A 17,560-nucleotide genomic window follows, 5' to 3' on the forward strand; every position below is an offset into this window, starting at 1 on the left:
TAATTATTTATGAATTTTGTCCTAGTATTTAAGCAAATCACGTAATGTTGGTCCTCCAGCCTACGATTGGTCATGTTCTGATTGGTTAATGAAAACAACAATGCATCTCATCTTTCATAGAGTTGACATCCAATCATAACATGATACGTGACAGTCATCATCCAATAAGAACGTGACACGTGATAGTCAACATTCATTTGTAACAGTTAACATTCAATTATGGACTAGAGGACCAACATTGTGTGATTTGATTAAATACGAGAACAAAATTTGTAAATAATTTTACCGAGAAACAAAATTTGAAATTGAAGACAAAATGGAAGACCAAAAATATAATTTTACCAATATATATATATATATATATATATATATATATATATATATATATATATATATGAAATATAAGTAAGGATCAAATTAATAATGAGCTTGTTTGATTAACTTTATTGTTTTTTTAAGTGTATTTTTAATAAAATAAGTAATTTTATGATGTGTTTCTCTAGATTTCTTTTTTTTAAAGAGTAATTTTTTTTTCAAAACTACTTCTTTGAAAAACATTTAAAAAAAATTAAATTTAAACAAACTACTCCAATAACTATCACATATTATATTCTACACAAATTTTATGTCAGTTTTATAATATTACAAGAGTCACATACAGTATAAATAATGTTAAAAATAATCATACATATAAAATAAAATATTATTTTCATAAAAAACGTAAAATAGATAATTATAAATAAAAACAAGGTCTATTGTGATTCTTAGAAGAATAGTAGTTAAAAAAAAATCATGACAAAATGCTATCAATATATTTTCATCATAATTTTGAAGGTATTGTCATCATAGTTTATAATAAAATGATTTACCCATTAATAGGTATGAAGTATGAACACTTGTTGTCAGACCCTATTTTTAAGTTTCCATCTATGAATTTAGATTCGAAGCAAATATTGCTCTCATCTTCTCATGGCAAGTGGGTCCCATTGTACAGTAACCTCGGACAAGATCACTGGCAAGACAGTACATCGTGTGGAGTTTCCCATTTTATTAACCATAGGATGCTCCGGGTGCATGGAAAGCATACATGATCCAGCAACACTTGAATATGAACTGCAATAATAAAATATAAAAAAAATGAACAAGACAAGGTAGTAAATTCGTGTCTGGTTATGGCACATCCATGATGTACTCATTAGAACAGATAAGCGAACCTTTTATTATATATATATATAGAAAGGTTATCTGACAGATCCTTCTGTTTTTGCACCACTAATGTCTTGAAATTATAAGAATTAAATGAGTATTAAACTCGTGTGGAATTTTCCATTCTATTAATTCATATTTTAATTAATTCTCTTGTATTTCTTTAATTTAAAAGTATTTTTTAATTCTTTTATAGTTTGTATTTTAATTTTTTTGTTATTATAATTTAAATTTAATATTTTTAGTCTCTATTATTTATATTTTAATTATTTTTTAATCTTTAAAATTATAAAAATTAAATGAATAATTTAACTTATTTTTTATTCAAATATGTCTCATTAGAACAGATAAGCGAACCTTTTATTTCATATATATATATATATATATATATAGAAAGGTTATCTGTCAGATCCTTCTGTTTTTGCACTACTGATGCCTTTTTGGGCACCCAGATTTCCACCATTCTGAGTAACTTCACACACTATGTAAGCGCCTTTACCCTTCTTTTATCTCCTCCTTCGTTGCATTTTCCCATGTGGACTCGTCTTTGCTCTCACGTAAATACCATGATCTGTGTTATTTTTGTCGGATTGCTTGAGTTTTTTATGATTCTGGTGAATCTGGGAATTGAAACTTGGATCTAGACAATTGATAAAGATTTGAGTTTTAAGCGTTTCTGGCTATGTGGGCTGTTATGTTGTGTTGTTGTTGATGATACAAAATCTCTTTTATTTCATTTGTTTTGGTTGTATGATTTTCCGTATCATATGTCACTGCCGCGTTAAATTGATATCATGATTCAGGTTCTGAATTCTACAATGCGTTGGATAGAGGTTTTCTAGGATACTTTTTAATTTGACGTACGATCATCTCATGGTAATTATTTCATTGTAATAGAACATGAACTGTGCTCACTTCTGGTCTAAGAGAAGAAATGAAATTATTGTTCTCACAAGTGTCACCTCTGAATCTGGCCAGTGCAATTAGCCTCTTTTGTTTGTTTGTTTGTTTGTATCTGCTAAGTTTTGATCATATCTATAGCAACATCTCGATGAAATGGCATAAAGCAGCTTGTTTTGTTTCAATTATGACCGGGAAATTTTGCGGGTAGGGACTAGAGAGAGTAACATGATGAGTATTGATGTTATACTATAGATGACATGGATTACTTTGACCCCCCAATTAATCAAGTGTTATTAACTTAAAGTTATGCTGTGTGTAGATTAAACTTTTTGACATTGAACTCCTTTCATTCATCAGATAACAGAAAATGAGGGGGGGCTTATGGCAACTCGGGCAATCAATCACTCGCCGTCTTGCCCAGGGTGATAAGAAGGCTGTTGCTCGTAGGTATTTTGCCTCAGATGCTGAGCTGAAAAAGACAGTCGTTTATGACTTCCATGTTGCTAATGGAGGGAAGATGGTGCCATTTGCTGGATGGAGCATGCCAATTCAATATAAGGACTCAATTATGGACTCAACCCTTAACTGTAGGGAGAATGGTAGCCTTTTTGATGTTTCCCATATGTGCGGGCTAAGCCTCAAGGGAAAGGACTCTGTTCCGTTCCTTGAAAAGCTTGTCATTGCTGATGTTGCTGGGCTTGCCCCTGGAACTGGTTCATTGACTGTCTTCACAAATGAAAAAGGAGGGGCAATTGATGATTCAGTTATTACCAAGGTGAAGGATGATCACATATACTTGGTTGTGAATGCTGGATGCAGGGATAAAGATCTGGCTCATATTGAGGAGCATATGAAGGCATTCAAGGCCAAAGGTGGTGATGTGTCATGGCACATCCATGATGAGAGATCTCTTCTTGCTCTGCAGGTCATTTATCAAAATGTTGTGCATTTGCATCATGACACATTTTTAAAAAACATGCTGCTATTGGGTTTACCCCTTCATTTCCATATTATTGAGATAGCTGTAATCTGCTTTTTAAAATTAAGAATGCTTATGAAATAATTCAGTCTACTATTACCTGCCCTGTAGATATTTGGATGTTGTGTAATTGCACATTCCTTTGCACCTACTTCTTGTTATCTATTTTCCCATGACCTTGTCATGTAAAAATTGTGTCCAACTGTCAATCTCTCATTTCATAAATATTCACAAATATATATAAAGTATAAACCCTACCTATTTTTTTTTTTTTTTTGGATCAGCAAAAAATATGTATATTCATATATATGTAAGAGGTATAAGCTATACCCAAGCTTTACAAATGGATAGTAAGAACCATAAATACCTAGCCCCACCAGTAGGTTACAAAATATTTATAAAGTATAAACCGTACCTATTTAAAGCCTATGAAGAGAGAGAGTCACACAGTTTTCCCATCACAAGGTCATGTTAAAACTCAACATGAAAAGATACATTCCCTAAGTTGATTTGTGCTCTCTTTTAAACTGACTACTAAATTGAGAGGGACTTTTAAATTACTGAACTATTCTTCAATTAACATTAATAAAGGATCCTTGTTTCCTTTGTAGCAGGGTCCTCTTGCTGCTCCGGTTCTTCAACACCTGACAAAAGCAGATTTAAGCAAGATGTACTTTGGGGGTTTCCAAGTGTTGGACATCAATGGTGTGCAGTGCTTTCTCACACGGACAGGGTATGTTTTCATGTTGTTTGCTTTCTGTAACATTAGCAATTCAACTTGTAAAGTTTGTCTGAGATGTAGTAATGTTACCTGAATTTCCATCTTATATGATATCACTTTTGCTACATCAATGTTAAAAATGTTACCTTATACAGTGATTTCTTGGCTGATATAATGAGTGCAATTTCATAAATTCAGTTAGCCTTTTTGTGTAATTAGCTTAGGGAGTACTGTGCATGATAAGACACTCTTCACTGAGACTTTCAGGTATACTGGGGAAGATGGATTTGAGATATCAATTCCCTCAGAGAGTGCAGTGGATCTTGCCAAGGCAATTCTTGAAAAATCTGAAGGGAAGATAAGATTGACAGGATTAGGTGCTCGAGATAGTCTACGCCTTGAAGCTGGATTGTGTTTATATGGCAATGACTTGGAACAGCACATTACACCTATTGAGGCAGGACTGACATGGGCCATAGGGAAGAGAAGGAGAGCAGAAGGGGGTTTTCTAGGTGCTGATGTTATACTAAAACAGCTTGAAGAAGGCCCTAAGATCAGGCGTGTTGGTTTCTTTTCTTCTGGCCCTCCTCCCAGAAGCCACAGTGAGATTCAAGATGAAGGAGGGAACAACATTGGGGAAGTCACAAGTGGCGGATTCAGTCCTTGCCTCAAGAAGAACATAGCCATTGGATATGTGAAATCAGGATTGCACAAAGCAGGCACCAAAGTAAAGATTATTATTCGAGGAAAGTCTAATGAAGGAGTTGTTACAAAGATGCCATTTGTACCAACAAAATACTATAAGCCGTCCTAATTTACTTTGAGGTTTCACCTTTGACCTTTCCCAATACTCCCCCTTAACCAGTTTTCTTATAATCTGGAAGTTGTAATGGATTTCTATGCCATTGTCCTACCCACATCAAGTACAAGGAGAACGCCTTGCATTAATAACTCAATTTTCATCCAAACACGTATGATAGTTGAGATAAATCTTGAAATTTTCTCACATTGTTCCCACCAACTTCTATATTGAAGTCAAGATGAAATCTATGGAATTAAAAGTGGACATGTATTCACTGCATGACCTGCGATATTCATTTCATTTTATTGTGTCATTTTATTCCTTTGGGGTGATATCAACTGCATATCATCCACAAAACCATAATAATGCTTCCTATAGTAAGTACTAGTGAATCAGGTTCTAATGTCAGCATTCACAATATCAACAACATGAATTTGGATTGATCACTACTAATTACACAAAAAATAGTTCAAGCTTTCAACAAATTGAATGAGATTAAAATACATGCAGCTTTCAACATAAAACATAATGCTCCGGTTCTAAAGCACGAACCTTACTATTTAAAAGTGGGTGGCTAGTTATACCTGTCTTAGTTGTTGGTATGCATCACCAAGCTGCCAAAACCTTCATGATTCTCACTTGCTCGCAAGATGCAAAGGTTGAACCACTAATTAATAGAGTTTTTGGCCTTTAGAATCCACTAATTTCAGTAAATTAATGCAACCGTCATTTGTTTCACATTTTTGTTAGTGATATATTAGCCACATTTCCTTTAGGTTCACTCTTGCAAGAGATACAAGTGTCACCCTCCCTGTGTACACAGTAGTATCATCGGTTGCATTCTTTTCAATGACGTTTAATTATTAGATTCAAATTAACGGTTCAAGTTGTATATTTAATTATAAATCTAATGTGTTGTTCATTTTTTAATTAAAGGTCATTTGATATTTTTAAAAGATTAAGTGAGATTTGCAATTAAATACATAATCTAAACTATTACCTTTAATCTAATAATTATAATTAAATGTTCAATACTAAACTTTTGTTACCTGATATGCTATTGTGTAATAACTAAACTTTTGTTACCTTTAATCTAAACTATATGAAGAATGCTAATATCCATCCTAATTACCTAATTAGTGTGCATTAGCATTCAACACAAAAAAATTAGACAAAAAATGAATCATCTTATAATAATATCCACGCATTTAATAATATATCTCATATGAATTAGAAAATCAAATCACATATATTTTCTTTTTCTAACATAATTTATTGATTTTACAGTAAAAAGTAACAAAAAGTTATCTATCCCGTGAATCAATAGGTAACAAACAAAATCAACTGAGACGAGGTTATCCATCACACGTATAATCAAATAGTGACAGCAAGTAACCATATATGCGAATATTGGGGACAGTGAATAAATTGCCACCCTCTCTTCTCTCTTTCCACAACACGTTGCCAAACCTAAAACCTCTTCTCCCATTCCTTCGAAAGGCCTATCTTTCTCTCAATTCATCAAAATATGGTGTGTAGAGTTCAAGGAACAAGAGCTAAGACGTGTGATTTATATTATGCAATCACACACATACATATACCTTATGATAGAGTGATTTGGATCGTATAATCACATATAGAGAATTGAGATTTAATGTAAAAAAATCACATAATTTTTAAAAAAATTATATGATTTTTTTAGTGATTACATAATATTAAATTTTGACCTTCAACTTTTGATTATATTGTCTAGATTTAATATTATATTTTCATATAACCTAATTTTCTTTTATATATATATTCAATTCCATCTCATCTAACAAACCAATTATTTTTTTGTTGACCCACAATTAAGAAGAAGTGATATGGCTTAGAATATTGTAAGTGACAACAATTGGAGAAATTCCGTTGACCAATATTTCAGAATATAAATCATGGGTCTAACTTACAAGTTTGCCTTTACCTAGGCTATCAATGATTGTGCTATATATTACTACATTATAGAATTTTGGATTCCATGGTTTTCACTTCAAGGAGGTGAAACAGCTTCTAGAGTGGGAAATTGCTTGTTTGATGATCAAATAGGAACATAGGGCTGAAACATCATTCATATAATGCATGATTTACCCCTGCTCCAAGGAAATAAAACTTGTAGCTATGCTCTGTTCTATTCTTTCATTATGTTCGTTCCATGTTATTTTTCCATTTTTCTTATGTTTTTTTTATTTGATGCTTTTCTTTTCCTAATTCTCTCTAATTATCTGCATCTTTATGTGTTCATTTAGTATTTTTTATGCATTTTTGAATTTAAAATTGGAAGTTTCATACAGAACGGAGCAGGATCACTTATATAAGAGCATTAGGTGCTACTTTTATGGAGGTTTTACTTTTCATTCAACAGTTATTGAAAGAGACTAGGAATTGAAAATTCATAAGGAAATGGGCCAACTTGCCTATCAACGAACATTTATGTCTGATGGGTACATCATACATGAAATCACTTGTCAAGGTGTGCTTTGTGTTGTTCCCTTATTGTGTAAAATATTGTTTTTTATTATTAAGGATCGAATCTTAATCTAAAGAAACTTTGATTGTCACATAGATTTGCTCTATCAATTAAAAAATTATAAGATATAATTTTTTCAATTAAAAAATTCATCAAGAAACTGCCGTAGGAAATGCTCTAAAGAGTTTGTTATTACAGAGTTTGACAATTGGTTGAATAATTGTAAGACTTTTTCTTGTATATGTAATAGAAAGGTATTGAAATTTATTTTCCGAACCCTCACAATAAGCATTATGTGGTTATGTTTACATTACTAACCTACAATTTATTTTACCTTGTTCTTCTAAACCTTCCTCTGCATATGTTTTTATTTGTTATGTTCTCACTTGGTATAATATATTCGACACGAGACACGAGTTGCATCGGGACATGTTTTCCCATCCCCTAAAATTTTATTTTAGACGAATCATTACTTATTTTTTATTTGTTAATTTTCACCTAATTAATCTATAAAAATTAGTTTACTTGAGAAAATTTAAATTTTCTTTAAAATATTAATTGTTGTATGTAAAAATTTCTAAATATAGAAATTATACATAAACCAATAAGTTCTAAGAAGAAGTATATTATCCGAACACTTTTGATGTACTACCTTTAATACCAAATAAAAAAAAAATACACACCTTTGATGTACCAACTGCAATACTAATGTTAATATAATCTCTATAGATGATGTAATCTCCATTGATAACTGATAGTGCTTGGAGTGCACTAACTGCAGCCTGACATAAGTCGTAATTTCTCACCATGTTTCTCAATGAAAACATCCTTGTCATACTTATTAGTCCTGAAATTGTAAGGCAAAGATCGAAATATAAAGTACAGGCACTTAACAAGATTAACTTTTTTTTTTGTCAGACACACGTTGGATTGGATGATCATGTACACGAAACAACGTACACATGAAGTTATTCATCAAGAATAGGGTGATTCCTTTGGTACAAGTTTCATTCACCATGTTTGAATGCCGTCTGTTGACCAACCAATCGGAAGTGGGCACATTTAAGTTTTTTGTCACGTGAGACTTTGAGTTTCAGTTATTATAATCGTGTTTTTAATTTGTGTTAACAAATATAACAAGTTTATTTTGATGTGGTTATTACTTTTTTATCCCGGTAGATATAATAGGTTTTTAAATGAGGCTGTTAAACTTTTGATGTTCATAGGGTTAGTGATTTTAGAGGGCATAAGCGTTGAAGCACGACAATGGTTGGCGACAAAAAACTCTGATTTATTGTTTAGTGTTCAATTCTATGCTTTATTACACCAAAACACAATTGTTGTTCTTCAACTTGACTCGGTTGAGTTTCTGCAATTACAAAGACTGTCTTCATGTCAATAACAACAACAAATCAATCTATTCTTCTACCCTCTATTCAAAAACACAATTGTTGTTCTTCAGCTTCACTTGGTTAGGTTTTTGTTGAAAGGAAGTCCCTTTATGTATATCGCTTGAGTGCCTCCTCTCATCACTGTCGCAATTAGCCACAATTTCACAAAATGAACTCTCCAAAGCAAAATGAACTAGATACTTTAACAACAACACCTATTCTCAAACTGTTATTTTATAAAAATAATCAAATAATTTTTTTTATTTTTTTATGGGATATCCAATGATCTAGATTTGATTTGAATTAGAAAAAAAATAAAAATCCAAATCAATTAAAATTAATTGATTAAAATTTCATTTTCTCCCAAACCTGAATTATCCTGACGTATAAACATGTTTGTCTCTTTGTTAATTCTGAATTTATGATGATCTCCCATCAGTAAACTGAAAAGTCTACACGGTGGTTGTCAGTTTGGTAAAAGATGACAATGAAGTTGTAATAATTTGACGAGAAATTGTCCACGCATTTTTTTTTCTTTATTTGGTGAGTCAAAGCAGATTAGTTTCTTTAGACGCGCGCCCCCAAAAACAGCAAGAAGTAAATGAAGATGAAAAATTAGAATTGAATAAAAGAATTGATTAATTGTTAGCTAATTAGATTACAATTTAAAAAATCAATTAGAAGAGCTTGCTAGCAAATTCATCGGTGGTTATTCCCTCTACCCGAGAATAAGCCGATTTTCTTGCAAGATCTCTGAGTTGTGACAAACTTCTTCCCAATTTCAACGCCAACTTCATTTCAAACAACTCTCCATTTTCCCTTTGTTCTTCATCTTCCTCCATAGTCTCTTGGATCGAATTCTCTAACATTTGGAAGAATCCACCACAGTTTCTGTACATTTCGGACACCATCCCCACTTGTCCACCATGCTCAAAAGCATTAACAGCGGTCGCTAATGCCCCTCCCAAAACCGACACTATTGCTCCCCATGATGAATCTTGGCTCAAACATGCAGATCCCACAGCCGCAACGCCAGTGAGTAAAGGCCCTGCAATGGCCAAACTCTTGTTGATCTTCAAAACTAAGTTCCCTAACCTCTCATAGTCCTTCATGTCCTTTTCCTTCACCACTTTCAAAACATCTCTAATTTCCATTTCTAACCCTTCATTCCACCCATTGTTCTTACCATGTTGTTGTTGCTGATTTGTTTCATGATATTTGGAATTGTTTCTCTTTGAAGGCCACCAAACTGCTGGCTCAAATTTTTTAGGGAATTTTTCAATCATGGCTCCTAACAAAGGAAGTGGGTAGGCTTTGTCAAGTGCTAAAACCTTCTCCATTGCGTCCTTGACATCTTCCTCGGTAGGGTTTCCAATGGCTAGTGTTGTTTCGATGTGGGACTTAATTTGCTTGAACAACCTCCTAGCGTTTCTTTGTTCCTCGGCCAGTTGTGAGGGCTGGATTTTGTTCATCACCATCAGCATCCCCGTGGAGGCGGAGAATAAGAGCATGGAGGATAGTTTTAGAGCCAGAAGTGGCGCGTCACCGGTGGCGATGGTGGCGGCGACACCTGCCATGGCGGTTGCGGTGAGAGTGAGCATGTTGATTGAGTTTAAGAGAAGGGTGTTCCAGTTGTCACGTTGCTCGCCTATGTTGTGATGCATCTCCACTCTATCGTCTACGGCTTCTAGAATTGCATAAAGTTGAATGGTAGCTTTTGAGGTTATGTTGTTGTTGTTGTTGCTGCTGCTGCATGAGTTGTCTTGGAGTATTTGGATTGTGTGCGAGAAACCGTTTAATTCCTCAAACAGCTTTCTACTTGGTTTTGAGTTTGGAGCTATGGAAAAAGGTATAGGGAGTTTTTCTGGGATGTGGATAGAGGATTTTATTCTTGATGGTGATGTTGAACAAAAGGTGTTAGAAAGCAAAGATGAAATTTGTAAGGATGCCATAGTGCTTTTGCTTTAGGTCTATGTTGTGGATTTGATGTTGTTGTTGTTGGTGAAAGGATCAGCGAGGGGTTGTAATATATAGGGGGTTATGTGTGAACACGCAGGGATAAAAAAGAAAGGGTCAGATATGGAAACTATTGACTGGATGTGTAGCTTTGACTTTTTTTTCTTATTTGATTTTCATTCTAACTTTGTTCAAACTATACCGTCTCCTACTCGGATTGCCACGGTCTCCTATTGCGATGTAGTTGTTTTGCAACGAAATATGAAATCGAAGGGCTGAAGTTCAAATTATAAAATCACTTGTTTGTTTTCTTCAAGGTATATTTTTATGTCATAGCTGACGATGAAAATGTCAACTACATGTAAATTTCAGTCTGTTTGGTAGCCACTCTAAATTTCACAGCAAACTTTGACAAGTTTATACACATGAGAGGGTGGGAAAGTAAGACAAGATGAATGTGTTGAAGAAAGACTAGAAAAAAAGTGTGTAAATTTATTTTGTAAAAAAAATATTACATGAATAACATTATTTTAAAATTTATTAATGTATTTAGGCAAATATATATAACATCATCATATACATATAATTCCACATATTTATTTGAATGACGATATAATGAAGTTTTATTTTGTTTTTAATATTTTACTTATTTCTTTCTCTCCATTATTAAATACATAAACAATAAAATATTGATTAAAAAATGAAACAAAATCTATGAAGAATTGGTTTAATATATATATATATATATATATATATATATATATATATATATATATATATATATATATATATATATATATATATATATATATATATATATATATATATATATATATATATATATATATATACCAATTCTTCATGTACATAGGTTTTGTTTCATTTTTTAATCAATATAAACGGGAGACTCATAAGTTAACATTAGTGGAACTTTGAGAGAAAAACAATGTTCAACGCTTATTCAAAATTTCTTGCGACAAAGGTTTTTAATTTGTATTATAAAAACCATTAGCTTCTATATTTTCAAGTATCTAATTACTTGTTTTCTTGGGGACCAAAGAATCAATATACAGCCAACACATGTTTATTAAATATTACCTTAAATAGACGATAACGTATTCAATGAGCATATGGTGATTAAAAAAATTGTGTTATATATAAATCTATCACACATTTAATTTTATGAAATACTTATAATTTAATAAAAAAAAAATTTATCTTTAGCATCAATTTTCAATTATTAACTAATTTTTAAATTTTTAATTAATTTTTCAACTTCCAACTAATTATTTTTTTAGTTAATTTTATTAAACATAACCATAATATTTGACTACATGGGTTTATGACCGGTATCGTATTATATGGGACTTCCATCAAAATTACTTAGCATATGGGTCTTATTTCTTCAGTTTTATTGCTATAAACCATAACCATAAACTATCCAGCTTAAAAACTACAACAATTATGTTTTCTTTCTTCTTCCAATACCACCAAAATGTTTTTTTAATATCAATAATGTTTTTTTATATTATCTAATCACTTGCTTTTTTTTTTCATATACATATATATCTCAAACATATATGATATATTCCAATATCAAAGGATAAGACGACAAAAAATTTATTATATATTGAAATAAGAAATTGTCAACAGATATCAACGTTTTCCAAATTCAATAAGTTCAGTTGGCAACGTTAGGTTTCTGTCGATAGATAGGGTCTTTGTTTGAAAACTTGAATAGTCAATGATTTACTATTTATTGAAAAAAAAATTGTTGGACCATCTATGTATATATATGTGAATGTATGTATACATGATTTTGATGATGTCAAAGAAGAATCTAACAAGGCTGCTTCAAATGATAAGCATTTGCTTCAAGAATAATTCAAGATTGCTTCAACAAACAAAGCCTTGTTTCAAGATTCACTAAAGACCAAGCCTTGCCTTAAAACAAAGTGCTTTCAAGACATGCAAGGCTCTGGTAATCGATTACCAGGAAGTGTAATCGATTACCCGAAGACAGGGTTGAGAAATAGCTGTTGAAAAAGGTTTTGAATTTGAATTTTCAACATGTAATCGATTACCACATGTCTTTGAATTTTCAACATGTAATCGATTACCACATGTCTGTAATCGATTACCAGCAACGAAACTTTGGAAATTCAAATTCAAAAGTTATAACCCTTCAAATTATAACTGTGTAATCGATTACACAAACATTGTAATCGATTACCAGTGGAAAGTTTTCAGAAAATCTGCCAACAGTCACATCTTTTCATTAGATTTGTGAATGGTCATCAAAGGCCTATAAATAGGTGACTTGGGCACGAATTTTAGACAGAGAGTTTTGCTTGGCAAAAATGTCTTATCCTCTCAAAAGACAATGAGAGAGATTCTAAAGGAACTTCATTGTCAAATGCTCTCTCAAAAGAAATCCTTGGCCAAACACTTGCAAAATCTATAAGGATTCTTACATGATCTTCATTGTAATATTCTTCTCTTGAAGAGAGAATTCTTCTTCCATTCTTCTTATTCAATGAAATTGGTTAAGAAACTGTGAGTCTCTTGTTGTAAAGGATTCCTGAACACAAGGGATGGGTTGTCCCTGTGTGGTTCAGACTTTGTAATGGATTTTACAAAGATAGTGGAAATCTCAAGTGGGTTGCTTGAGTACTGGACGTAGGCACGGGTTGTGGCCGAACCAGTATAAAACTGTGTTTGCATTCTCTCTTTCCTTATCTTGTTTATGTTATTGCAATCAATTTTGCCTTGCATGTTTATAGAACATTATTAAATTGATTGTTGTTGCTTCTTCTGCATTCTAAGCCTATCCCTCTTAAGATTATTGAGGCCACAAGATCCAACAAGTGGTATCATTAAGAATTTTCTTGAGAAAGGGGGAGAATGTAAATCATGCAAGCTTTGATGGTGTCGAGAAGAAATCACATGTTTGTCATCATCAAAAAGGGGGAGAATGTGAATGTATGTATACATGATTTTGATGATGTCAAAGAAGAATCTAACAAGGCTGCTTCAAATGATAAGCATTTGCTTCAAGAATAATTCAAGATTGCTTCAACAAACAAAGCCTTGTTTCAAGATTCACTAAAGACCAAGCCTTGCCTTAAAACAAAGTGCTTTCAAGACATGCAAGGCTCTGGTAATCGATTACCAGGAAGTGTAATCGATTACCCGAAGACAGGGTTGAGAAATAGCTGTTGAAAAAGGTTTTGAATTTGAATTTTCAACATGTAATCGATTACCACATGTCTGTAATCGATTACCAGCAACGAAACTTTGGAAATTCAAATTCAAAAGTTATAACCCTTCAAATTATAACTGTGTAATCGATTACACAAACATTGTAATCGATTACCAGTGGAAAGTTTTCAGAAAATCTGCCAACAGTCACATCTTTTCATTAGATTTGTGAATGGTCATCAAAGGCCTATAAATAGGTGACTTGGGCACGAATTTTAGACAGAGAGTTTTGCTTGGCAAAAATGTCTTATCCTCTCAAAAGACAATGAGAGAGATTTCAAAAGAACTTCATTGTCAAATGCTCTCTCAAAAGAAATCCTTGACCAAACACTTGCAAAATCTATAAGGATTCTTACATGATCTTCATTGTAATATTCTTCTCTTGAAGAGAGAATTCTTCTTCCATTCTTCTTATTCAATGAGATTGGTTAAGAGACTGTGAGTCTCTTGTTGTAAAGGATTCCTGAACACAAGGGATGGGTTGTCCCTGTGTGGTTCAGACTTTGTAATGGATTTTACAAAGATAGTGGAAATCTCAAGTGGGTTGCTTGAGTACTGGACGTAGGCACGGGTTGTGGCCGAACCAGTATAAAACTGTGTTTGCATTCTCTCTTCCCTTATCTTGTTTATGTTATTGCAATCAATTTTGCCTTGCATGTTTATAGAACATTATTAAATTGATTGTTGTTGCTTCTTCTGCATTCTAAGCCTATCCCTCTTAAGATTATTGAGGCCACAAGATCCAACAATATATATATATGAGAGTCGTTAGCATGCCCTTGTAAACGAGTCTTGCTTATTTTACATTATTTATCACTCTTATTTTAATTTTGAAAATATCCTTTATTTATATTCCTTCTCTTCCGTTAAGTGGTCTAACATCTTACAAGGGAATGTAAAGGAGAATGCAAAATATATAAAAAGTAATGTGAACTAAACATCATCCATGTAAATATATCCACACCTCGTATCTATATACCAAAAAAATTAGACTTTCATCTAATCGGCCTCCTATTTTTTCCAGATCAGATGACTATACATGCATTATATACATTTAAAACAAAAATTAAAAGAATGGTATGTAAGAAATTAAACAAACAAAAACAAATATTAATACTAGAAGAGTTTGCTGGAGAATTCATCAATCTCCCTCCCTTCTAAACGACATGAAGCAGATTTTGAGGCAAGTTCTCTCAGCTGAGACACACTTCTTCCCAATTGCAAAGCCATCTTCATTTCAAAAAGCTCCCCATTTTCTCTTTTCTCCAAGTTTTTCTCTTCAAGTGTGGCCTCAATAGTCTCTTCCAACAGCTGAAAAAATCCACCACAGGTTCTGTACATTTCAAACACCATGCCAACTTGGCCTCCATGCTCAAAAGCATTAACCACTGTGGCCAAGGCCCCCGCAAGGGCAGGAACTAATCCATCTCCTGAAAACACAGACCCTAGTGCTGCTATTCCTGTGAGCAAAGGTGCTGAAACAGCAAAACCCTTGTTTATCTTCAGTGCAATGTTCCCTAACCTCTCATAGTCTTCCATGTCTTTTCTCTTCACCACTTCAATAACCTCCCTCATTTCCTCTTCCAACTCCACATTCCATCCATTATTATTTTTGTTGCTCTTAATCTCCATTATCTTCTCTTTGCCATTGCTCAATCTATAACTTTCTGGCCACCATCTAGCTGCTTCAAACTTTGCTGGAAACTTTTCAAGCATTGCACCACCCAACAAGGGGAGTGGATAAGCCTTGTCTAGAGCCAAAACCTTCTCTATTGCATCCCTCACATCACCTTCACTGGGATTTCCAATGGCGATCTTAGTTTGGATCTGTGTCTGAAGCTGCTTAAACAGTCTTGCAGCGTTTCTTTGTTCCTCAGCAAGTTGTGAGGGTTGGATTTTGTTGGTAGCAAGTAGCATCCCTGTGGCTGCAGAAAACAAAAGTGTTGATGATAGTTTTAGAGCCAAAAGTGGTGCACCTTCACCACTACCTGCAACACCAGCCATGGTTGAAGCCGTGAGGGTTAGCATGTTGATGGAGTTTAATAGGAGCGTGTTCCAATTCACACGTTGTTCTCCAACGTTTTTATGCATTTCAATTCTGTCAGCCACAGCCTCCGAGATTGCATAGAGCTGAATAATGGCCTTAGAATTTGCGGACTCATATAGAACACCATCATGTAGTGTTTTGATGGAGTCATTCTTTTCACTTAATGGGTTTTTCTCTGAGGTGAATTTATCTAAGTCTTCAACCAGACTTCTCCTAGATGATGCTTTTGGAAGAGAAAAAGAAACTCTAGGTAGTTTTGGGGCATTGATAGAACAATTGATTCTCTTCAAAGAAGAAGAACATGAATAAGAATGTAAAGGGTTATCAATAAGTAGCGGCGAAGCTCGTAAGGAAGACATATTTGTATAGGTTAGATTTTGATTGCAAGATTTTGAGTTTGGTAACTTTGGTTACGGAAATTAAGGTGTTGAATGAAGAAATTGAGAAGGTTAGGTACTTGGTATGCGTATTTATAATAACATGAGAGAAGGTGCTAGATATTGAGAAAAATAAAAATTAAGGAGCTGATTGACATAGTTGCTTATGTCAGATTGACCATTTCCTGTTCAAAATATTGTAGCCAATGGCAAGATCGCAACATCATGCTAACGTTGTGATGCGAAGCAAAACATTCTTAAATGAAGGCTTTCAGTACTTTCCTTTCAATTACATAGAAATCGAACACAAATCACTGCGGTACAACTGTACAAAGTATATGCATATACGTCGTGGGTGTCAGCTCTCTGTATAAATATACTATTATGTTATAAAATACAGGAACAAAATTAAATGAATATGTCTATAGAGCAATGATTTTTTAACATTCAAATTTTCCAAACATCTGATCAATTTTTTTTTTTTATCTTTCTTCTTATCATTATATCATATGATCATCAACTGTTATACTTATATTTTTTTTTCTTTTTTATCTCACTCTACTAGCTAGGTGCTAAATAGCACTTTAGGTATCCAAAAGTTAATTTTGATGTGTATATTATAATATATGTGACCTAAAACGTCTAAATACACATGTAACATCATTAGTAAGTGATTATAGAAGCTGTTTTTAAAGAATACTACAAAGTTTCAAATTTAAAAAAATTAAATGACCATATATATATATATATATATATATATATATATATATATATATAAAATTAAATTTAATTATACTTACTAACTGAAAATATGCTTTCTTCATATTTTGAATATAACTATTAACCAGTATGTCTTATTCTTTTATCTTACTATACATGCAAGAATGTAATATAATATGTCATCCAAAGAATTTTAACAAGTGGTCCTTCCTTAACGCCAAGGCTTTTTACCTGGTCTATTAAATAACTTGTAAATTGTCTAGTTTGAATAAAGAATAAAGAATACATGGTTGACCTCCCTCCCCAAAGAAAAAAGAAAATATTAATTATCGAGTGCTGCCAATTCATTTTTGAATTTCGTCTTGAAAAGTAAATTGGACAAATTCTTTGGGTAGGGTAGGGGGTGTGCTTATTAACTTAAAAGACGAGGTTAAGGAAAAAAGAGCATGGCATGCCTACGACTACGAGCTTCATTTCGGACTGGATCTAGTAAACCGAAACGGAAATGATTAGTAAAACAAGGATTTTTTTTTGAGCCAGTAAAACAAGGACTTGGTTTTTTTTAAAAAAAATAAATGACAATGACAAAGTAACTTAATAATATATAAGAGGATATGCTATCTGTTGTAAAAAAAGAAGGATATGTCTGTAAATTTTTTTAATTAATATACTTCAGTTATGCACACTAACA

At 32.9% G+C, this 17,560-nt stretch overlaps 3 protein-coding genes across 7 annotated transcripts in view; 1 reads left to right on the plus strand and 2 right to left on the minus strand.

Annotated features, from left to right (window-relative positions):
• LOC100804288 (aminomethyltransferase, mitochondrial) overlaps positions 1-4,911 on the plus strand; it is a 5,895-nt gene extending 984 nt beyond the window's left edge. For 2 of the 5 annotated variants that reach the window (XM_041005278.1, XM_041005279.1), the window contains exons 2-4: positions 2,467-3,034; positions 3,703-3,821; positions 4,077-4,911. In XM_041005278.1, coding sequence (XP_040861212.1) covers positions 2,477-3,034; positions 3,703-3,821; positions 4,077-4,623 — 1,224 coding nt within the window. In that variant the 5' untranslated portion in view covers positions 2,467-2,476 and the 3' untranslated portion in view covers positions 4,624-4,911. Of the gene's footprint in view, positions 1-1,595; positions 1,692-1,726; positions 1,764-2,428; positions 3,035-3,702; positions 3,822-4,076 lie in introns of those variants that run through there. The other 3 variants (XM_041005275.1, XM_041005277.1, XM_041005276.1) reach the window with 3 other exon arrangements.
• Positions 4,912-9,129: 4,218 nt separating this feature from the next.
• Positions 9,130-10,531, minus strand: LOC100799496 (probable F-box protein At4g22030). The gene has a single exon (XM_003534659.5). It carries the CDS (start codon positions 10,458-10,460, stop codon positions 9,186-9,188), a length of 1,275 nt encoding a protein of 424 aa, XP_003534707.1. The 5' UTR covers positions 10,461-10,531; the 3' UTR covers positions 9,130-9,185.
• A 4,055-nt stretch (positions 10,532-14,586) lies between these two features.
• On the minus strand, positions 14,587-16,199 carry LOC100800558 (probable F-box protein At4g22030). Its single transcript, XM_014761744.2, has one exon. The coding sequence runs from the start codon at positions 16,129-16,131 to the stop codon at positions 14,842-14,844; it is 1,290 nt and encodes a 429-aa protein (XP_014617230.1). The 5' UTR covers positions 16,132-16,199; the 3' UTR covers positions 14,587-14,841.
• Between the last annotated feature and the right edge of the window lie 1,361 nt (positions 16,200-17,560).

Source organism: Glycine max, chromosome 9 (genome assembly GCF_000004515.6).
Source record: "Glycine max cultivar Williams 82 chromosome 9, Glycine_max_v4.0, whole genome shotgun sequence".
Classification (NCBI taxonomy): Eukaryota; Viridiplantae; Streptophyta; class Magnoliopsida; order Fabales; family Fabaceae; genus Glycine; species Glycine max.